Source organism: Anthonomus grandis, chromosome 22 (genome assembly GCF_022605725.1).
Source record: "Anthonomus grandis grandis chromosome 22, icAntGran1.3, whole genome shotgun sequence".
NCBI lineage: Eukaryota > Metazoa > Arthropoda > Insecta > Coleoptera > Curculionidae > Anthonomus > Anthonomus grandis.
In genome coordinates this window covers 41,026,085-41,049,739 of record NC_065567.1, presented here as the reverse complement: position 1 = coordinate 41,049,739, position 23,655 = coordinate 41,026,085, and the positions used below count along the sequence as shown (strand labels likewise).

The 23,655-nt window shown below is 32.8% G+C and overlaps 1 protein-coding gene and 1 long non-coding RNA gene across 2 annotated transcripts; one reads left to right on the top strand and one right to left on the bottom strand.

Annotated features, from left to right (window-relative positions):
- Positions 1 to 1,853: 1,853 nt before the first annotated feature.
- LOC126748557 (uncharacterized) lies at positions 1,854 to 11,780 on the bottom strand. Its single transcript, XR_007664765.1, has 3 exons — positions 11,635 to 11,780; positions 6,288 to 6,459; positions 1,854 to 1,879 (listed from the first exon to the last, which is right to left on the bottom strand). It is a non-coding gene; the product is annotated as an uncharacterized LOC126748557 (long non-coding RNA).
- Positions 11,781 to 20,017: 8,237 nt separating this feature from the next.
- LOC126748551 (uncharacterized) lies at positions 20,018 to 22,452 on the top strand. The gene is made up of 3 exons (XM_050457869.1): positions 20,018 to 20,374; positions 21,984 to 22,274; positions 22,330 to 22,452. Exons 1-3 carry the CDS (start codon positions 20,238 to 20,240, stop codon positions 22,391 to 22,393), a joined length of 492 nt encoding a protein of 163 aa, XP_050313826.1. The 5' UTR covers positions 20,018 to 20,237; the 3' UTR covers positions 22,394 to 22,452.
- The last annotated feature ends 1,203 nt before the right edge of the window (positions 22,453 to 23,655 follow it).

Genomic DNA, 23,655 nt, shown 5'->3' with positions numbered 1-23,655 from the left:
TCAAAAACTAAAAAAACTGTAGTTTTTGAAAAAAATCGAAATTTCTGTTTTTACAATTAACATGTACTTTTTTAGATCGAAAATTTTGCATAACTTTCTTGTTATTAAAGATAGAGCTTTCATTTAAAAACGGTCAAGTACTTCTAGTGAAGGGGCACCTTGCACATAATTATCAAAATTTAAAAAAATATAATATTTGTGAAAAATCGAAATTTCGGTTTTTTACAATTAACATGTACTTTTTTACATCGAAAATTTTGCATAACTTTTTTGTTATTCAAGATAGAGCTTTCATTTAAAAACTGCCAAGTACTCCTCGCAAAGGGGCACCTTGCAGATAATTATCAAAATTGAAAAAATTATAGTTTTTGAGAAAAATCGAAATTTCGATTTTTTACAATTAACATGTACTTTTTTAGATCGAAAATTTTGCATAACTTTTTTGTTATTAAAGATAAAGCTTTCATTTAAAAACTGCCAAGCACTTCTGGCAAAGGGGCACCTTGCACCTAATTATCAAAATTGAAAAAATTATAGTTTTTGAGAAAAATCGAAATTTCGGTTTTTAACAATTAACATGTACTTTTTTACATCGAAAATTTTGCATAACTTTTTTGTTATTTAAGATAGAGCTTTCATTTAAAAACTGTTAAGTACTCCTAGCGAAGGGGCACCTTGCACATAATTATAAAAATTGAAAAAATTATAGTTTTTGAGAAAAATCGAAATTTCGGTTTTTTACAATTAACATGTACTTTTTTAGATCGAAAATTTTGCATAACTTTTTTGTTATTAAAGATAAAGCTTTTATTTAAAAACTGCCAAGCACTTCTGGCAAAGGGGCACCTTGCACCTAATTATCAAAATTGAAAAAATTATAGTTTTTGAGAAAAATCGAAATTTCGGTTTTTTACAATTAACATGTACTTTTTTACATCGAAAATTTTTGCATTACTTTTTTGTTATTGAAGATAGAGCTTTTATTTAAAAACTGTCAAGTACTCCTTGCAAAGGGGCACCTTGTACGTAAGAATCAAAAACTAAAAAAATTGTAGTTTTTAAGCAAAATCGAAATTTCGGTTTTTTACAATTAACATGTACTTTTTAGATCGAAAATTTTGCATAACTTTTTTGTTATTAAAGATAGAGCTTTCATTTAAAAACTGTCAAGTACTCCTTGCAAAGGGGCACCTTGTACGTAATAATCAAAAACTAAAAAAACTGTAGTTTTTGAAAAAAATCGAAATTTCTGTTTTTACAATTAACATGTACTTTTTTAGATCGAAAATTTTGCATAACTTTCTTGTTATTAAAGATAGAGCTTTCATTTAAAAACGGTCAAGTACTTCTAGTGAAGGGGCACCTTGCACATAATTATCAAAATTTAAAAAAATATAATATTTGTGAAAAATCGAAATTTCGGTTTTTTACAATTAACATGTACTTTTTTACATCGAAAATTTTGCATAACTTTTTTGTTATTCAAGATAGAGCTTTCATTTAAAAACTGCCAAGTACTCCTCGCAAAGGGGCACCTTGCAGATAATTATCAAAATTGAAAAAATTATAGTTTTTGAGAAAAATCGAAATTTCGATTTTTTACAATTAACATGTACTTTTTTAGATCGAAAATTTTGCATAACTTTTTTGTTATTAAAGATAAAGCTTTCATTTAAAAACTGCCAAGCACTTCTGGCAAAGGGGCACCTTGCACCTAATTATCAAAATTGAAAAAATTATAGTTTTTGAGAAAAATCGAAATTTCGGTTTTTAACAATTAACATGTACTTTTTTACATCGAAAATTTTGCATAACTTTTTTGTTATTTAAGATAGAGCTTTCATTTAAAAACTGTTAAGTACTCCTAGCGAAGGGGCACCTTGCACATAATTATAAAAATTGAAAAAATTATAGTTTTTGAGAAAAATCGAAATTTCGGTTTTTTACAATTAACATGTACTTTTTTAGATCGAAAATTTTGCATAACTTTTTTGTTATTAAAGATAAAGCTTTTATTTAAAAACTGCCAAGCACTTCTGGCAAAGGGGCACCTTGCACCTAATTATCAAAATTGAAAAAATTATAGTTTTTGAGAAAAATCGAAATTTCGGTTTTTTACAATTAACATGTACTTTTTTACATCGAAAATTTTTGCATTACTTTTTTGTTATTGAAGATAGAGCTTTTATTTAAAAACTGTCAAGTACTCCTTGCAAAGGGGCACCTTGTACGTAAGAATCAAAAACTAAAAAAATTGTAGTTTTTAAGCAAAATCGAAATTTCGGTTTTTTACAATTAACATGTACTTTTTTAGATCGAAAATTTTGCATAACTTTTTTGTTATTAAAGATAGAGCTTTCATTTAATAACTGCCAAATACTCCTTGCAAAGGGACACCTTGCAAATAATTATCAAAATTGAAAAAATTATAGTTTTTGAGAAAAATCGAAATTTTGATTTTTTACAATTAACATGTACTTTTTTAGATCGAAAATTTTGCATAACTTTTTTGTTATTAAAGATAAAGCTTTCATTTAAAAACTGCCAAGCACTTCTGGCAAAGGGGCACCTTGCACCTAATTATCAAAATTGAAAAAATTATAGTTTTTGAGAAAATTCGAAATTTCGGTTTTTTACAATTAACATGTACTTTTTTACATCGAAAATTTTGCATAACTTTTTTGTTATTCAAGATAGAGCTTTCATTTAAAAACTGCCAAGTACTCCTCGCAGAGGGGCACCTTGCACATAATTATCAAAATTGAAAAAATTATAGTTTTTGAGAAAAATCGAAATTTCGATTTTTTACAATTAACATGTACTTTTTTAGATCGAAAATTTTGCATAACTTTTTTGTTATTAAAGATAAAGCTTTCATTTAAAAACTGCCAAGCACTTCTGGCAAAGGGGCACCTTGCACCTAATTATCAAAATTAAAAAAATTATAGTTTTTGAGAAAAATCGAAATTTCGGTTTTTTACAATTAACATGTACTTTTTTACATCGAAAATTTTGCATAACTTTTTTGTTATTCAAGATAGAGCTTTCATTTAAAAACTGCCAAGTACTCCTCGCAAAGAGGCACCTTGCACATAATTATCAAAATTGAAAAAATTATTGTTTTTGAGAAAAATCGAAATTTCGGTTTTTTACAATTAACATGTAATTTTTTAGATTGAAAATTTTGCATAACTTTTTTGTTATTAAAGATAGAGCTTTCATTTAAAAACTGTCAAATACTCCTTGCAAAGGGGCACCTTGTACGTAAGAATCAAAAACTAAAAAAATTGTAGTTTTTAAGCAAAATCGAAATTTTGGTTTTTTACAATTAACAATATTGAATGGTTTTAATGAGGGTTATAAGACCTTAGGCATTTTTATTGATCTCGCAAGAGCCTTTGACACTGTGGCACATCACATTCTCTTGCAAATACTGGGTGACGTAGGTTTAAGAGGTACTGAGTTAGCACTCTTTGAATCATATCTTAGTGATCGAACACAACAAGTAAAAATTAATAATCTTGTTGGAGAGATGGGTACAGTTAAATGTGGTGTGCCACAGGGTACAGTCCTGGGGCCACTCTTATTTTTGATCTATATAAACAACCTTACAAGAATTTTACCTGAAATAAATTGTTCTATTATTTGTTACGCTGATGATACAGTAATTCTAGTAAAAGCAAAATCATGGTCAGAAGTGCAAAAGCTAGCTGAAAAATATATCACATTAATTAAACTTTGGACGGATCAGCATCTTCTAACTCTAAATAGTAATAAAACCCACTTTATAAATTTCTCGATTTATAACACTAATCAACAAGAAGAACCTGTGGAACTAACTATACATACTTATCCTTGTTTTGCAAATCAGATGGAAAATTGTACTTGCGACTCTAGGATTTCTTCAGTTTCGTACACAAAATACCTCGGCGTCTATATTGATAGAAATTTAAGATACAATATGCACATTGATTACATAACTAAAAAGATAAGGAAAACAATTTATAAGTTATATCAACTACGCGAATTTATGCCTCGTGAGTTATTGGAGATGGTCTATCAGGCTCTGGTTGAATCCATTCTAAATTATGGTATAAGAATTTGGGGTAGTGCGTGTAGCACAATGTTAACAAACCTGGTTATCACTCAAAAATATATACTAAAAATAATAAATAAAAAACCAAAAAGATACCCAACAGTTAATTTGTTTTTGGAAAGTGGTGCTCTTACTGTAAGAGAACTTTACCTGAAGAGCACCCTTAACTTTATGAAGAATAAAAACATTTATAAGATTCTACCCCAACGCCTTAATATTACTAGATCTGTCACGAGAGAACATGTTTATTTGACTAAAGTAGATTTTACAATTTGTCAACGTCATATATCTTATGTGGGGCCAAGAATCTTTAATTTCATACCACACGCTTTTAAGGCTATAAGAAAAAAACTATTTAATATACGCATAACCGAATGGATCAGGTGTAACTATGAAAATATTTTATTAAAGCTACCTTTTCTAATGTAAAAAAATGTTATAATTACAGGTATATTTGCAAATATTATTTAATGATAGAATAAAAGAATGAATTAATTTAAATATTACTTTTACAAATTTAATCTAAGTTAATTTAATTTGGTTTTTATAACAAGCTCTCAAATTTATTATTAAATTATTATTGTATTCTGAAATACTGTGTCCCGACAAGTCACTTGTGACTTAGGGCACAAACACTAACTTTGTAACAATACTGTACAATTTTAAGTAATATATTTGAATTTGAATTTGAATTTGAACATGTACTTTTTTAGATCGAAAATTTTGCATAACTTTTTTGTTATTAAAGATAGAGCTTTCATTTAAAAACTGCCAAATACTCCTTGCAAAGGGACACCTTGCAAATAATTATCAAAATTGAAAAAATTATAGTTTTTGAGAAAAATCGAAATTTCGGTTTTTTACAATTAACATGTACTTTTTAGATCGAAAATTTTGCATAACTTTTTTGTTATTAAAGATAGAGCTTTCATTTAAAAACTGTCAAGTACTCGTTGCAAAGGGGCACCTTGTACGTAATAATCAAAAACTAAAAAAATTGTAGTTTTTGAAAAAAATCGAAATTTCTGTTTTTTACAATTAACATGTACTTTTTTAGATCGAAAATTTTGCATAACTTTCTTGTTATTAAAGATAGAGCTTTCATTTAAAAACGGTCAAGTACTTCTAGTGAAGGGGCACCTTGCACATAATTATCAAAATTTAAAAAAATATAATATTTGTGAAAAATCGAAATTTCGGTTTTTTACAATTAACATGTACTTTTTTACATCGAAAATTTTGCATAACTTTTTTGTTATTCAAGATAGAGCTTTCATTTAAAAACTGCCAAGTACTCCTCGCAAAGGGGCACCTTGCACATAATTATCAAAATTGAAAAAATTATAGTTTTTGAGAAAAATCGAAATTTCGATTTTTTACAATTAACATGTACTTTTTTAGATCGAAAATTTTGCATAACTTTTTTGTTATTAAAGATAAAGCTTTCATTTAAAAACTGCCAAGCACTTCTGGCAAAGGGGCACCTTGCACCTAATTATCAAAATTGAAAAAATTATAGTTTTTGAGAAAAATCGAAATTTCGGTTTTTAACAATTAACATGTACTTTTTTAGATCGAAAATTTTGCATAACTTTTTTGTTATTTAGGATAGAGCTTTCATTTAAAAACTGTTAAGTACTCCTAGCGAAGACGCAACTTGCACATAATTATCAAAATTGAAAAAATTATAGTTTTTGAGAAAAATCGAAATTTCGGTTTTTTACAATTAACATGTACTTTTTAGATCGAAAATTTTGCATAACTTTTTTGTTATTAAAGATAGAGCTTTCATTTAAAAACTGTCAAGTACTCCTTGCAAAGGGGCACCTTGTACGTAATAATCAAAAACTAAAAAAATTGTAGTTTTTGAAAAAAATTATAGTTTTTGAGAAAAATCGAAATTTCAATTTTTTACAATTAACATGTACTTTTTTAGATCGAAAATGTTGCATAACTTTTTTGTTATTAAAGATAGAGCTTTCATTTAAAAACTGTCAAGTACTCCTAGCAAAGGGGCACCTTGCACATAATTATCAAAATTGAAAAAATTATAGTTTTTGAGAAAAATTGAAATTTCGGTTTTTTACAATTAACATGTACTTTTTTAGATCGAAAATTTTGCATAACTTTTTTTATATTAAAGATAGAGCTTTCATTTAAAAACTGTCAAGTACTCCTAGCGAAGGGACACCTTGCACATAATTATCAAAATTGAAAAAATTATAGTTTTTGAGAAAAATTGAAATTTCGGTTTTTTACAATTAACATGTACTTTTTTAGATCGAAAATTTTGCATAACTTTTTTGTTATTAAAGATAGAGCTTTCATTTAAAAACTGTCAAGTACTCCTTGCAAAGGGGCACCTTGCACATAATTATCAAAATTGAAAAAATTATAGTTTTTGAGAAAAATCGAAATTTCGGTTTTTTACAATTAACATGTACTTTTTTAGATCGAAAATTTTGCATAACTTTTTTGGTATTAAAGATAGAGCTTTCATTTAAAAACTGATAAGTACTCCTCGCAAAGGGGCACCTTGCATATAATTATCAAAATTGAAAAAATTATGGTTTTTGAGAAAAATCGAAATTTCGGTTTTTTACAATTAACATGTACTTTTTTAGATCGAAAATTTAGCATAACTTTTTTGGTATTAAAGATATAGCTTTCATTTAAAAACTGATAAGTACTCCTCGCAAAGGGGCACCTTGCCTATGATTATCAAAATTGAAAAAATTATGGTTTTTGAGAAAAATCGAAATTTCGGTTTTTTACAATTAACATGTACTTTTTTAGATCGAAAATTTTGCATAACTTTTTTGGTATTAAAGATAGAGCTTTCATTTAAAAACTGATAAGTACTCCTCGCAAAGGGGCACCTTGCATATAATTATCAAAATTGAAAAAATTATGGTTTTTGAGAAAAATCGAAATTTCGGTTTTTTACAATTAACATGTACTTTTTTAGATCGAAAATTTTGCATAACTTTTTTGGTATTAAAGATAGAGCTTTCATTTAAAAACTGATAAGTACTCCTCGCAAAGGGGCACCTTGCCTATGATTATCAAAATTGAAAAAATTATGGTTTTTGAGAAAAATCGAAATTTCGGTTTTTTACAATTAACATGTACTTTTTTAGATCGAAAATTTTGCATAACTTTTTTGTTATTAAAGATAGAGCTTTCATTTAAAAACTGTCAAGTACTCCTTGCAAAGGGGCACCTTGCACATAATTATCAAAATTGAAAAAATTATAGTTTTTGAGAAAAATCGAAATTTCGTTTTTTTTACAATTAACATGTACTTTTTTAGATCGAAAATTTTGCATAACTTTTTTGTTATTAAAGATAAAGCTTTTATTTAAAAACTGTCAAATACTCCTAGTGAAGGGGCACCTTGCACATAATTATCAAAATTGAAAAAATTATAGTTTTTGAGAAAAATCGAAATTTAGGTTTTTTACAATTAACATGTACTTTTTTAGATCGAAAATTTTGCATAACTTTTTTGGTATTAAAGATAGACCTTTCATTTAAAAACTGATAAGTACTCCTCGCAAAGGGGCACCTTGCATATAATTATCAAAATTGAAAAAATTATGGTTTTTGAGAAAAATCGAAATTTCGGTTTTTTACAATTAACATGTACTTTTTTAGATCGAAAATTTTGCATAACTTTTTTGTTATTAAAAATAGAGCTTTCATTTAAAAACTGTCAAGTACTCCTGGCAAAGAAGCACCTTGCATATGATTATCAAAATTGAAAAAATTATGGTTTTTGAGAAAAATCGAAATTTCGATTTTTTAAAATTAACATGTACTTTTTTAGATCGAAAATTTTGCATAACTTTTTTGTTATTAAAGATAGAGCTTTCATTTAAAAACTGATAAGTACTCCTCGCAAAGGGGCACCTTGCACATAATTATCAAAATTAAAAAAATTATAGTTTTTGAGAAAAATCGAAAGTTTGGTTTTTTACAATTAACATGTACTTTTTTAGATCGAAAATTTTGCATAACTTTTTTATTATTAAAGATAAAGCTTTTATTTAAAAACTGTCAAGTACTCCTGGCAAAGAAGCACCTTGCATATGATTATCAAAATTGAAAAAATTATGGTTTTTGAGAAAAATCGAAATTTCGGTTTTTTACAATTAACATGTACTTTTTTAGATCGAAAATTTTGCATAACTTTTTTGTTATTAAAGATAGAGCTTTCATTTAAAAACTGTCAAGTACTCCTTGCAAAGGGACACCTTGTACGTAATAACCAAAAACTAAAAAAATTGTAGTTTTTGAAAAAAATCGAAATTTCGGTTTTTTACAATTAACATGTACTTTTTTAGATCGAAAATTTTGCATAACTTTTTTGTTATTAAAGATAAAGCTTTTATTTAAAAACTGCCATGCACTCCTGGCAAAGGGGCATCTTGCACATAATTATCAAAATTTAAAAAATTATAGTTTTTGAGAAAAATCGAAATTTCGGTTTTTTACCATTAACATGTACTTTTTTAGATCGAGAATTTTGCATAACTTTATTGTTATTAAAGATAAAGCTTTCATTTAAAAACTGCCAAGTACTTCTAGTGAAGGAGCACCTTGCACATAATTATCAAAATTGAAAAAATTATAGTTTTTGAGAAAAATCGAAGTTTCGGTTTTTTACAATTAACACGTACTTTTTTAGATCGAAAATTTTGCATAACTTTTTTGTTATTAAAGATAGAGCTTTCATTTAAAAACTGTCAAGTACTCCTTGCAAAGGGGCACCTTGTACGTAATTATCAAAAACTGAAAAAATTATAGTTTTTGAGAAAAATCGAAATTTCGGTTTTTTACAGTTAACATGTACTTTTTTAGATCGAAAATTTTGCATAACTTTTTTGTTATTAAAGATAGAGCTTTCATTTAAAAACTGCCAAGTACTCCTGGCAAAGGGGGACCTTGCACATAATTATCAAAAACTGAAAAAAATTATAGTTTTTGAGAAAAATCGAAATTTTGGTTTTTTACAGTTAACATGTACTTTTTTAGATCGAAAATTTTGCATAACTTTTTTGTTATTAAAGATAGAGCTTTCATTTAAAAACTGCCAAGTACTCCTGGCAAAGGGGCACCTTGCACATAAATATCAAAAACTGAAAAAATTATAGTTTTTGAGAAAAATCGAAATTTCGGTTTTTTACAATTAACATGTACTTTTTTAGATCGAAAATTTTGCATAACTTTTTTGTTATTAAAGATAGAGCTTTCATTTAAAAACTGCCAAGTGCTCCTGGCAAAGGGGCACCTTGCACATAATTATCAAAAACTGAAAAAATAATAGTTTTTGAGAAAAATCGAAATTTCGGTTTTTAACAATTAACATGTACTTTTTTAGATCGAAAATTTTGCATAACTTTTTTGTTATTAAAGATAGAGCTTTCATTTAAAAACTGCCAAGTACTCCTGGCAAAGAAGCACCTTGCACATAATTATCAAAAACTGAAAAAATTATAGTTTTTGAGAAAAATCGAAATTTCGGTTTTTAACAATTAACATGTACTTTTTTAGATCGAAAATTTTGCATAACTTTTTTGTTATTAAAGATAAAGCTCTCATTTAAAAACTGCCAAGTACTCCTGGCAAAGGGACACCTTTCACATAATTATCAAAAACTGAAAAAATTATAGTTTTTGAGAAAAATCGAAATTTCGGTTTTTAACAATTAACATGTACTTTTTTAGATCGAAAATTTTGCATAACTTTTTTGTTATTAAAGATAGAGCTTTCATTTAAAAACTGCCAAATACTCCTTGCAAAGGGACACCTTGCAAATAATTATCAAAATTGAAAAAATTATAGTTTTTGAGAAAAATCGAAATTTCGGTTTTTTACAATTAACATGTACTTTTTTTAGATTGAAAATTTTGCATAACTTTCTTGTTATTAAAGATAGAGCTTTCATTTAAAAACTGTCAAATACTCCTTGCAAAGGGACACCTTGCACATAATTATCAAAATTGAAAAAATTATAGTTTTTGAGAAAAATCGAAATTTCGGTTTTTTACCATTAACATGTACTTTATAAGTTCGTAAATTTTGCATAAATTTTTTGGTATATAAGATAGAGCTTTCATTTAAACACTGCCAAGTACTCCTCACAAAGAGGCACCTTGCTCATAATTATCAAAAACTGAAAAAATTATAGTTTTTGAGAAAAATCGAAATTTCGGTTTTTAACAATTAACATGTACTTTTTTAGATCGAAAATTTTGCATAACTTTTTTGTTATTGAAGATAGAGCTTTTATTTAAAAACTGTGAAGTACTTCTTGCAAAGGGGCACCTTGTACGTGAGAATCAAAAACTAAAAAAATGGTAGTTCTTGAGCAAAATCGAAATTTCGGTTTTTTACAATTAACATGTACTTTTTTAGATCGAAAATTTTGCATAACTTTTTTGTTATTAAAGATAGAGCTTTCATTTAAAAACTGTCAAGTACTCCTTTCAAAGGGGCACCTTGTACGTAATAATAAAAAACTAAAAAAATTGTAGTTTTTGAAAAAAATCGAAATTTCCGTTTTTTACCATTAACATGTACTTTTTTAGATCGAAAATTTGGCATAACTTTTTTGTTATTAAAGATAAGGCTTTCATTTAAAAACTGTCAAGTACTCCTTGCAAAGGGGCACCTTGCACATAATTATCAAAATTGAAAAAATTATAGTTTTTGAGAAAAATCGAAATTTCGATTTTTTACAATTAACATGTACTTTTTTAGATCGAAAATTTTGCATAACTTTTTTGGTATTAAAGATAGAGCTTTCATTTAAAAACTGTCAAGTACTCCTAGCGAAGGGGCACCTTGCACATAATTATCAAAATTGAAAAAATTATAGTTTTTGAGAAAAATTGAAATTTCGGTTTTTTACAATTAACATGTACTTTTTTAGATCGAAAATTTTGCATAACTTTTTTGTTATTAAAAATAGAGCTTTCATTTAAAAACTGTTAAGTACTCCTAGCGAAGGGGCACCTTGCACATAATTATCAAAATTGAAAAAATTATAGTTTTTGAGAAAAATCGAAATTTCGGTTTTTTACAATTAACATGTACTTTTTTAGATCGAAAATTTTGCATAACTTTTTTGGTATTAAAGATAGAGCTTTCATTTAAAAACTGTCAAGTACTCCTTGCAAAGGGGCACCTTGTACGTAATAATAAAAAAATAAAAAAAATTGTAGTTTTGGAAAAAAATCGAAATTTCCGTTTTTTACCATTAACATGTACTTTTTTAGATCGAAAATTTTGCATAACTTTTTTGTTATTAAAAATAGAGCTTTCATTTAAAAACTGTTAAGTACTCCTAGCGAAGGGGCACCTTGCACATAATTATCAAAATTGAAAAAATTATAGTTTTTGAGAAAAATTGAAATTTCGGTTTTTTACAATTAACATGTACTTTTTTAGATCGAAAATTTTGCATAACTTTTTTGTTATTAAAGATAAAGCTTTCATTTAAAAACTGCCAAGTACTCCTTGCAAAGGGGCACCTTGCACATAATTATCAAAATTGAAAAAAATATAGTTTTTGAGAAAAATCGAAATTTCGGTTTTTTACAATTAACATGTACTTTTTTAGATCGAAAATTTTGCATAACTTTTTTGTTATTAAAGATAGAGCTTTCATTTAAAAACTGCCAAGTACTCCTGACAAAGGGGCACCTTGCACATAATTATCAAAAACTAAAAAAATTATAGTTTTTAAGAAAAATCGAAATTTCGGTTTATTGCAATTAACATGTACTTTTTTAGATCGAAAATTTTGCATAACTTTTTTGTTATTAAAGATAGAGCTTTCATTTAAAAACTGTCAAGTACTCCTTGCAAAGGGGCACCTTGTAGTACCATCAGCGAGACCATCCGCAAGATCGTATCTTTTACGATAGCCGAGATATCGCATTTTTGTAGCCCATTTTTGGCCTTAAAAACGGACGTCAAAAACGACTTTTTCAGGATTTTCAAAGTGCTCTCATTCCCTTAGTTCTGCTCGGATCCTGTTATAACCCGGTGTTTTCGTAATCTAGGTGATCCAAATAAAACGCTGGTATACTTAGTTTGATTTCGAAAAAAATCAATTTTTGGTGAAAAAATTCGATACGGGGGGGTATAACCGAAAAATGAAAAAACCCAAATTTTGAAGGTCGATATCTCGGCTTCTATGGGAGCTATCGGGAAAATTCCAACGGTTTTGTCTTAGTTTCGTCCTTCTGAATCCAACGAGACCATCCGCAAGGTCGTAGCTTCTACGAGAGCCGAGATATGGCATTTTTGTATCCCATTTTTGGCCTCAAAAACGGACGTCGAAAACGACTTTTTCAGGATTTTCAAAGTGCTCTCATTCCCTTAGTTCTGCTCGGATCCTGGTATAACCCAGGGTTTTCGTAATCTAGGTGATCAGAATAAGACGCTGGTATACTTAGTTTGATTTCGAAAAAAATCAATTTTTGGTGAAAAAATTCGATACGGGGGGGTATAACCGAAAAATGAAAAAACCCAAATTTTGAAGGTCGATATCTCGGCTTCTATGGGAGCTATCGGGAAAATTCCAACGGTTTTGTCTTAGTTTCGTCCTTCTGAATCCAACGAGACCATCCGCAAGGTCGTAGCTTCTACGAGAGCCGAGATATGGCATTTTTGTAGCCCATTTTTGGCCTCAAAAACGGACGTCGAAAACGACTTTTTCAGGATTTTCAAAGTGCTCTCATTCCCTTAGTTCTGCTCGGATCCTGTTATAACCCGGTGTTTTCGTAATCTAGGTGATCCAAATAAAACGCTGGTATACTTAGTTTGATTTCAAAAAAATCAATTTTTGGTGAAAAAATTCGATACGGGGGGGTATACCCGAAAAATGAAAAAACCCAAACTTTGAAGGTCGATATCTCGGCTTCTATGGGAGCTATCGGGAAAATTCCAACGGTTTTGTCTTAGTTTCGTCATTCTGAATCCAACGAGACCATCCGCAGGGTCGTAGGTCTTACGATAGCCGAGATATGGCATTTTTGATGCCCATTTTTGGCCTCAAAAACGGACGTCGAAAACGACTTTTTCAGGATTTTCAGAGTGCTCTCATTCCCTTAGTTCTGCTCGGATCCTGTTATAACCCGGTGTTTTCGTAATCTAGGTGATCCAAAGAAGACGCTGGTATACTTAGTTTGATTTCGAAAAAAATCAATTATTGGTGAAAAAATTTGATACGGGGGGGTATACCCGAAAAATGAAAAAACCCAAACTTTGAAGACTCATATCTCGGCTTCTATGGAAGCTATCGGGAAAATTCCAACGGTCCAATCTTAGTTTCGTTCTTCTGAATCCAACGAGACCATCCGCAAGGTCGTAGCTTCTACGAGAGCCGAGATATGGCATTTTTGTAGCCCATTTTTGGCCTCAAAAACGGACGTCGAAAACGACTTTTTCAGGATTTTCAAAGTGCTCTCATTCCCTTAGTTCTGCTCGGATCCTGTTATAACCCGGTGTTTTCGTAATCTAGGTGATCCAAATAAAACGCTGGTATACTTAGTTTGATTTCAAAAAAATCAATTTTTGGTGAAAAAATTCGATACGGGGGGGTATACCCGAAAAAATGAAAAAACCCAAACTTTGAAGGTCGATATCTCGGCTTCTATGGGAGCTATCGGGAAAATTCCAACGATTTTGTCTTAGTTTCGTCATTCTGAATCCAACGAGACCATCCGCAAGGTCGTAGCTCTTACGATCGCCGAGATATGGCATTTTTGATGCCCATTTTTGGCCTCAAAAACGGACGTCGAAAACGACTTTTTCAGGATTTTCAAAGTGCTCTCATTCCCTTAGTTCTGCTCGGATCCTCTTACAACCCGGTGTTTTCGTAATCTAGGTGATCAGAATAAGACGCTGGTATACTTAGTTTGACTTTGAAAAAATTCAATTTTTGGTGAAAAATTCGATACGGGGGGGTATACCCGAAAAATGAAAAAACCCAAACTTTGAAGACTCATATCTCGGCTTCTATGGAAGCTATCGGGAAAATTGCAACGGTCTAATCTTATTTTCGTCCTTCTGAATCCAACGAGACCATCCGCAAGGTCGTAGCTTTTACGATCGCCGAGATATGGCATTTTTGATGCCCATTTTTGGCCTCAAAAACGGACGTCGAAAACGACTTTTTCAGGATCTTCAAAGTGCTCTCATTCCCTTAGTTCTGCTCGGATCCTGGTATAACCCGGTGTTTTCGTAATCTAGGTGATCAGAATAAGACGCTGGTATAATTAGTTTGACTTTGAAAAAAATCAATTTTTGGTGAAAAAATTCGATACGGGGGGGTATACCCGAAAAATGAAAAAATCCAAACTTTGAAGGCTCATATCTCAGCTTCTATGGGAGCTATCGGGAAAATTCCAACGGTGTTATCTTAGTTTCGTCCTTCTGAATCCAACGACACCATCCGCAAGGTCGTAGCTTCTACGAGAGCCGAGATATGGCATTTTTGTACCCCATTTTTGTTCTCAAAATCGGACGTCGAAAACTCCTTTTTCAGGATTTTCAAAGTGCTCTCAATCCCTTAGTTCTGCTCGGATCCTGTTATAACCCGGTGTTTTCGTAATCTAGGTGATCAGAATAAGACGCTGGTATACTTAGTTTGACTTTGAAAAAAATCAATTTTTGGTGAAAAAATTCGATACGGGGGGGTATACCCGAAAAATGAAAAAACCCAAACTTTGAAGGCTCATATCTCAGCTTCTATGGGAGCTATCGGGAAAATTCCAACAATCTTGTCTTAGTTTCGGCATTTTGAATCCAAAGAGACCATCCGCAAGATCGTAGCTTCTACGAGAGCCGAGATATGGCATTTTTGTAGCCCATTTTTGGCCTCAAAAACGGACGTCGAAAACGACTTTTTCAGGATCTTCAAAGTGCTCTCATTCCCTTAGTTCTGCTCGGATCCTGGTATAACCCGGTGTTTTCGTAATCTAGGTGATCAGAATAAGACGCTGGTATACTTAGTTTGACTTTGAAAAAAATCAATTTTTGGTGAAAAAATTCGATACGGGGGGATATACCCGAAAAATGAAAAAACCCAAACTTTGCAGGCTCATATCTCAGCTTCTATGGGAGCTATCGGGAAAATTCCAACGGTGTTATCTTAGTTTCGTCCTTCTGAATCCAACGAGACCATCCGCAAGGTCGTAGCTTCTACGAGAGCCGAGATATGGCATTTTTGTAGCCCATTTTTGGTCTCAAAATCGGACGTCGAAAACTCCTTTTTCAGGATTTTCAAAGTGCTCTCAATCCCTTAGTTCTGCTCGGATATTGTTATAACCCGGTGTTTTCGTAATCTAGGTGATCAGAATAAGACGCTGGTATACTTAGTTTGACTTTGAAAAAAATCAATTTTTGGTGAAAAAATTCGATACGGGGGGGTATACCCGAAAAATGAAAAAACCCAAACTTTGAAGGCTCATATCTCAGCTTCTATGGGAGCTATCGGGAAAATTCCAACAATCTTGTCTTAGTTTCGGCATTTTGAATCCAACGAGACCATCCGCAAGATCGTAGCTTCTACGAGAGCCGAGATATGGCATTTTTGTAGCCCATTTTTGGCCTCAAAAACGGACGTCGAAAACGATTTTTTCAGGATTTTCAAAGTGCTCTCATTCCCTTAGTTCTGCTCGGATCCTGTTATATCCCGGTGTTTTCGTAATCTAGGTGATCTAAATAAGACGCTGGTATACTTAGTTTGATTTCGAAAAAAATCAATTTTTGGTGAAAAATTCGATACGGAGGGGTATACCCGAAAAATGAAAAAACCCAAACTTTGAAGGTCGATATCTCGGCTTCTATGGGAGCTATCGGGAAAATTCCAACGGTTTTGTCTTAGTTTCGTCATTCTGAATCCAACGAGACCATCCGCAAGGTCGTAGCTCTTACGATCGCCGAGATATGGCATTTTTGATGCCCATTTTTGGCCTCAAAAACGGACGTCGAAAACGACTTTTTCAAGATTTTCAAAGTGCTCTCATTCCCTTAGTTCTGCTCGGATCCTGTTATAACCCGGTGTTTTCGTAATCTAGGTGATCCAAATAAGACGCTGGTATACTTAGTTTGATTTCGAAAAAAATCAATTTTTGGTGAAAAATTCGATACGGGGGGGAATACCCGAAAAATGAAAAAACCCAAATTTTGAAGGTCGATATCTCGGCTTCTATGGGAGCTATCGGGAAGATTCCAACAGTGTTGTCTTAGTTTCGTCCTTCTGAATCCAACGAGACCACCCGCAAGGTCGTAGCTTCTACGAGAGCCGAGATATGGCATTTTTGTAGCCCATTTTTGGCCTCAAAAACGGACGTCGAAAACGACTTTTTCAGGATTTTCAAAGTGCTCTCATTCCCTTAGTTCTGCTCGGATCCTGTTATAACCCGGTGTTTTCGTAATCTAGGTGATCCAAATAAGACGCTGGTATACTTAGTTTGATTTTGAAAAAAATCAATTTTTGGTGAAAAAATTCGATACGGGGGGGTATACCCGAAAAATAAAAAAACCCAAACTTTGAAGGTCGATATCTGGGCTTCTGTGGGAGCTATCGGCAAGATTTTAACATTGTTGTCTTAGTTTCGTCCTTCTGAATCCAACGAGACCATCCGCAAGGTCGTAGCTTCTACGAGAACCGAGATATGGCATTTTTGTAGCCCATTTTTGGCCTCAAAAACGGACGGCGAAAACGATTTTTTCAGGATTTTCAAAGTGCTCTCATTCCCTTAGTTCTGCTCGGATCCTGGTATAATCCGGTGTTTTCGTAATCTAGGTGATCAGAATAAGACGCTGGTATATTTAGTTTGACTTTGAAAAAAATCAATTTTTGGTGAAAAAATTCGATACGGGGGGGTATACCCGAAAAATGAAAAAACCCAAACTTTGAAGGCTCATATCTCGGCTTCTATGGGAGCTATCGGGAAAATTCCAACGGTGTTATCTTAGTTTTGTCCTTCTGAATCCAACGACACCATCCGCAAGATCGTAGCTTCTACGAGAGCCGAGATATGGCATTTTTGTAGCCCATTTTTGGCCTCAAAAACGGACGTCGAAAACGATTTTTTCAGGATTTTCAAAGTGCTCTCATTCCCTTAGTTCTGCTCGGATCCTGGTATAACCCGGTGTTTTCGTAATCTAGGTGATCAGAATAAGACGCTGGTATACTTAGTTTGACTTTGAAAAAAATCAATTTTTGGTGAAAAAATTCGATACGGGGGGGTATACCCGAAAAATGAAAAAACCCAAACTTTGAAGGCTCATATCTTGGCTTCTATGGGAGCTATCGGGAAAATTCCAACGGTGTTATCTTAGTTTCGTCCTTCTGAATCCAACGACACCATCCGCAAGATCGTAGCTTCTACGAGAGCCGAGATATGGCATTTTTGTAGCCCATTTTTGGTCTCAAAATCGGACGTCGAAAACTCCTTTTTCAGGATTTTCAAAGTGCTCTCAATCCCTTAGTTCTGCTCGGATCCTGTTATAACCCGGTGTTTTCGTAATCTAGGTGATCAGAATAAGACGCTGGTATACTTAGTTTGACTTTGAAAAAAATCAATTTTTGGTGAAAAAATTCGATACGGGGGGGTATACCCGAAAAATGAAAAAACCCAAACTTTGAAGGCTCATATCTCAGCTTCTATGGGAGCTATCGGGAAAATTCCAACAATCTTGTCTTAGTTTCGGCATTTTGAATCCAACGAGACCATCCGCAAGATCGTAGCTTCTACGAGAGCCGAGATATGGCATTTTTGTAGCCCATTTTTGGTCTCAAAATCGGACGTCGAAAACTCCTTTTTCAGGATTTTCAAAGTGCTCTCAATCTCTTAGTTCTGCTCGGATCCTGTTATAACCCGGTGTTTTCGTAATCTAGGTGATCAGAATAAGACGCTGGTATACTTAGTTTGACTTTGAAAAAAATCAATTTTTGGTGAAAAAATTCGATACGGGGGGGTATACCCGAAAAATGAAAAAACCCAAACTTTGAAGATCGATATCTGGGCTTCTGTGGGAGCTATCGGGAAGATTTCAACATTGTTGTCTTAGTTTCGTCCTTCTGAATCCAACGAGACCATCCGCAAAGTCGTAGCTTCTACGAGAGCCGAAATATGGCATTTTTGTAGCCCATTTTTGGCCTCAAAAACGGACGTCGAAAACGACTTTTTCAGGATTTTCAAAGTGCTCTCATTCCCTTAGTTCTGCTCGGATTCTGTTATAACCCGGTGTTTTCGTAATCTAGGTGATCCAAATAAGACGCTGGTATACTTAGTTTGATTTCGAAAAAAATCAATTTTTGGTGAAAAATTCGATACGGGGGGGAATACCCGAAAAATGAAAAAACCCAAATTTTGAAGGTCGATATCTCGGCTTCTATGGGAGCTATCGGGAAAATTCCAACGGTTTTGTCTTAGTTTCGTCCTTCTGAATCCAACGAGACCATCCGCAAAGTCGTAGCTTCTACGAGAGCCGAAATATGGCATTTTTGATGCCAATTTTTGGCCTCAAAAACGGACGTCGAAAACGACTTTTTCAGGATTTTCAAAGTGCTCTCATTCCCTTAGTTCTGCTCGGATCCTGTTATAACCCGGTGTTTTCGTAATCTAGGTAATCCAAATAAAACGCTGGTATACTTTGTTTGATTTCGAAAAAAATCAATTTTTGGTGAAAAAATTCGATACGGGGGGGTATACCCGAAAAATAAAAAAACCCAAACTTTGAAGGTCGATATCTCGGCTTCTATAGGAGCTATCGGGAAAATTCCAACGGTTTTGTCTTAGTTTCGTCATTCTGAATCCAACGAGACCATCCGCAAGGTCGTAGGTCTTACGATAGCCGAGATATGGCATTTTTGATGCCCATTTTTTGCCTCAAAAACGGACGTCGAAAACGACTTTTTCAGGATTTTCAAAGTGCTCTCATTGCCTTAGTTCTGCTCAGATCCTGTTATAACCCGGTGTTTTCGTAATCTAGGTGATCGGAATAAGACGCTGGTATACTTAGTTTGACTTTGAAAAAATTCAATTTTTAGTGAAAAATTCGATACGGGGGGGTATACCCGAAAAATGAAAAAACCCAAACTTTGAAGACTCATATCTCGGCTTCTATGGAAGCTATCGGGAAAATTCCAACGGTCTAATCTTAGTTTCGTCCTTCTGAATCCAACGAGACCATCCGCAAGGTCGTAGCTTCTACGAGAGCCGAGATATGGCATTTTTGTAGCCCATTTTTGGCCTCAAAAACGGACGTCGAAAACGACTTTTTCAGGATTTTCAAAGTGGTCTCATTCCCTTAGTTCTGCTCGGATCCTGTTATAACCCGGTGTTTTCGTAATCTAGGTGATCCAAATAAAACGCTGGTATACTTAGTTTGACTTTGAAAAAATTCAATTTTTAGTGAAAAATTCGATACGGGGGGGTATACCCGAAAAATGAAAAAACCCAAACTTTGAAGACTCATATCTCGGCTTCTATGGAAGCTATCGGGAAAATTCCAACGGTCTTGTCTTAGTTTTGTCCTTCTGAATCCAACGAGACCATCCGCAAGGTCGTAGATTTTACGATAGCCGAGATATGGCATTTTTGTAGCCCATTTTTGGCCTCAAAAACGAGGTCGAAAAAATACTTGATTTCTTAGTTCTGCTTAGATTCCCTTATAACCCGGTATTTTCGTGATCTACTTGATGAGAATAATCCGCTGTTATAGTTAGTTGGAATTCGAATAAAAAAAAATTATGAAAAAATTTGAAAGGGGGGGGGGGTATTTAATTTCTTACTGATAAACAGTGTGGGGCGGGTGGGGGATATGGGTTGACTCACTCGTTCACATGTGACCGTACCTTTTATTCTCCAGCTCTCTCTGCAGCGACCAGGACTAACTTCTCTTTCTAAAAATGACCGAAACAGTGGTAGGAGACGTATGTGCAGACATGTAGCACACTTTGTCATGGATCGTCTCCTTTATGGGCCCAGTATTCGGTCGGACCTGATACCTTAGTGGACGGTAGTGTTCGCTTTCTTTACCTACTTGATCAAGGACAATGTAGAGTGCAAACAGGCGGTTTTAATAGAAAACCTATTGGAGATGATTTTGGATGTCCAGCTGGACCAGAGCTGCTGGGTGCGGAAGATCGGGGTATGCCCCGGAGAATTTGAATAAGGAGCTCGTGGTGCGGTACTGCAATCAGATACTGGGCATTTTAATGAACTGTTTGGATTATCACAATTTGGGGTAAGTTTCTTAACTTTTCTCAAAAATCTTTTATAATTCTGGTATTTCTTGTTTTACGATTAAATATCGTTCATTATGATTTGTTCTGTTTTTGATCGGAAATTCGGTGCAAAAATTTTTTTTTTAATATTACATCTATTTTTCGAGAAAATAAAGATAAACTGTTTAAAGGCTTTTTTCAATTTTCTGGAAAACTGTTAGACTTAAAAATCTTTTTTTTATTGAATCTGATGGGCATTGAGGTTCCAAACAACTTTTGCTAATACAATTTTTTTTCTGCAACCAATATTTTTCCCGAAAAAAAATAAAAACCGATTTTATGAGCAATTTTCCAGGGATAACCCTTTGCATTTTTGAGAAAGACTTTTTGCGTATAACTTTTTTTTGATGCATTTTTCGAAAAGTTTTATATAATTTTTTTAAAGTGTTTTAAATGGTCTATCGATTTGCCAAAAAAAATATTTTTTTTTTCAATTTTTCAAAAATTTCAAAAACCTCCCATAACTCCTTTATTTTTCGTTTTACGGTTAAATGTTATTCTTTGTATTTTGTTCTATTTTTAATTTGGAACAAAAAGTGTCTATAAAAATTTTGAAAATTAAAAAAATTTATCAAACCCGTAGTTCTTTCTTAAATATATAATGTAGCGGAACGACCTCTAAATTTGCTATAGTTCGTTCTATTAGAATATCGGGCGTCTTAAATGTTTTATTTATTTGTGGAAATGTATGACATTCTTTAAACCCTACATTTCTGCTCGGAGTATACTTATGATTATTACTTCGTTTATCACACTTCGTTTACATTATTTAATAAAGAAGTATGGCGCTTTTGACTCCGTGGTTTCGTTAAAAGGTTTTAATCCGGGTTAGTGCTTTTATTATTAATAGGTAAGGTTACAACTGTCCTGTTTCTTGGCTAGCAATTTATGTTATCTATTTTGTTATTAAAAGGTGTTAAAACTAAGCCCATAACTGAGGTGAATTAACTGAGATTTCCCGACATAAGTGGTTTCTTTGACATACGAGTCCTCTTTTCTCTCTCTCATCTCTCATCTCTCTTCTTTTCTCTCGCACTTTGGCTACTGCTACTTCTCTTCTCCTTCTTCTTCTTCCTCTTTTTTAAATGCCTGGACAAAATTATTGATTTTTTACAAGCAGTTGAGCCCAAAGTTTCTTCTGCTTCTTCTTTTTCTTCTTCTTCTTCTCCCTCTTCTTCTTTAAAAACCTCTAATACCTGGATTCCGTTTACATATACTTACTTTGAATAAATCTCTACCATAAGAATTACAAATAAAACATCTAATTTTGACAGTGACAATTTATTAATTGATTGATTTTATTGACCGGCAAGCTTTTCTGTGATTATCACAGACTTTGTTTCTGGTGATCAAATCTCAATATGGATTTTAATGAGTTTTTAGTCCACATTATCAATATTGTCCATTTTCTAAGTCAAGTCAGTAAAAATTCCAGGATTTATTTCTTAATAAATAAATAGGACCCGAAGAAATAACTCGACAACGAGCTACTCAACTGTAGGTTCCTTGAAAGGTTCTACTTTTAATTTAATCATTTACAAAATGATCGACCCATTCTTCCTTATCTAGGAACGAAAGCGAGCTGATCCTGGAGTCCCTGCAATCCTTCTCGAAACTCCTGAACAGTTTGCCAGGGTTCAAATTCAGTTCCTTTCAAGTTACCGGAGCAGTGAGGATCAAGTTGCTATTCAGTCAAGAGGATCCACGTCTAAGGAGATCCTCGATCCAGTTATTAGGAGATCTGGCAACATCCCTTGGCCAGGAGACCAATTTTGAGGCATTCAAGGATCGAGTGAGATCCAAGGGAACCTCATCACTTTACTCTTGCATCTATGCGATCCAGACGTGTATGTTGTCAAGGTATGACTTTTTTGGATCATTTTACTCACTTAACTCATGCATGGACCCCATTTAGGCCTCTAAAAGTACAATCCAGAAGGTTGGCCCTTATCTGGATTTTCCGGAGGTATACCGCATGATCCAGACCAGACCAGACTGATGCAAGACGAGTCAGAAGAAGTTAGGATTAAGGCAAGTCAAGCTATATCGTGTTTGTTTTTATAATTATTTATTTTTAATTTTTACAAAGGGGCACCTTGTACATAATAATTAAAAACTAAAAAAATTGTAGTTTTTGAAAAAAATCGAAATTTCGGTTTTTTACCATTAACATGTACTTTATAAGATCGTAAATTTTGCATAACTTTTTTGGTATTTAAGATAGAGCTTTCATTTAAAAACTGTCAAGTACTCCTTGCAAAGGGGCACCTTGCACATAATTATTAAAATTGAAAAAATTATAGTTTTTGAAAAAAATCGAAATTTCGGTTTTTTACAATTAACATGTACTTTTTTAGATCGAAAATTTTGCATAACTTTTTTGGTATTAAAGATAAAGCTTTCATTTAAAAACTACCAAGCACTCCTGGCAAAGGGGCACCTTGCACATAATTATTAAAATTGAAAAAAATATAGTTTTTAAGAAAAATCGAAAAAATTTGATACGGGGGGGTATACCCGAAAAATGAAAAAACCCAAACTTTGAAGGCTCATATCTCAGCTTCTATGGGAGCTATCGGGAAAATTCCAACAATCTTGTCTTAGTTTCGGCATTTTGAATCCAACGAGACCATCCGCAAGATTGTAGCTTCTACGAGAGCCGAGATATGGCATTTTTGTAGCCCATTTTTGGTCTCAAAATCGGACGTCGAAAACTCCTTTTTCAGGATTTTCAAAGTGCTCTCAATCCCTTAGTTCTGCTCGGATCCTGTTATAACCCGGTGTTTTCGTAATCTAGGTGATCAGAATAAGACGCTGGTATACTTAGTTTGACTTTGAAAAAAATCAATTTTTGGTGAAAAAATTCGATACGGGGGGGTATACCCGAAAAATGAAAAAACCCAAACTTTGAAGGCTCATATCTCGGCTTCTATGGGAGCTATCGGGAAAATTCCAACGGTGTTATCTTAGTTTCGTCCTTCTGAATCCAACGACACCATCCGCAAGATCGTAGCTTCTACGAGAACCGAGATATGGCATTTTTGTAGCCCATTTTTGGTCTCAAAATCGGACGTCGAAAACTCCTTTTTCAGGATTTTCAAAGTGCTCTCAATCCCTTAGTTCTGCTCGGATCCTGTTATAACCCGGTGTTTTCGTAATCTAGGTGATCAGAATAAGACGCTGGTATACTTAGTTTGACTTTGAAAAAAATCAATTTTTGGTGAAAAAATTCGATACGGGG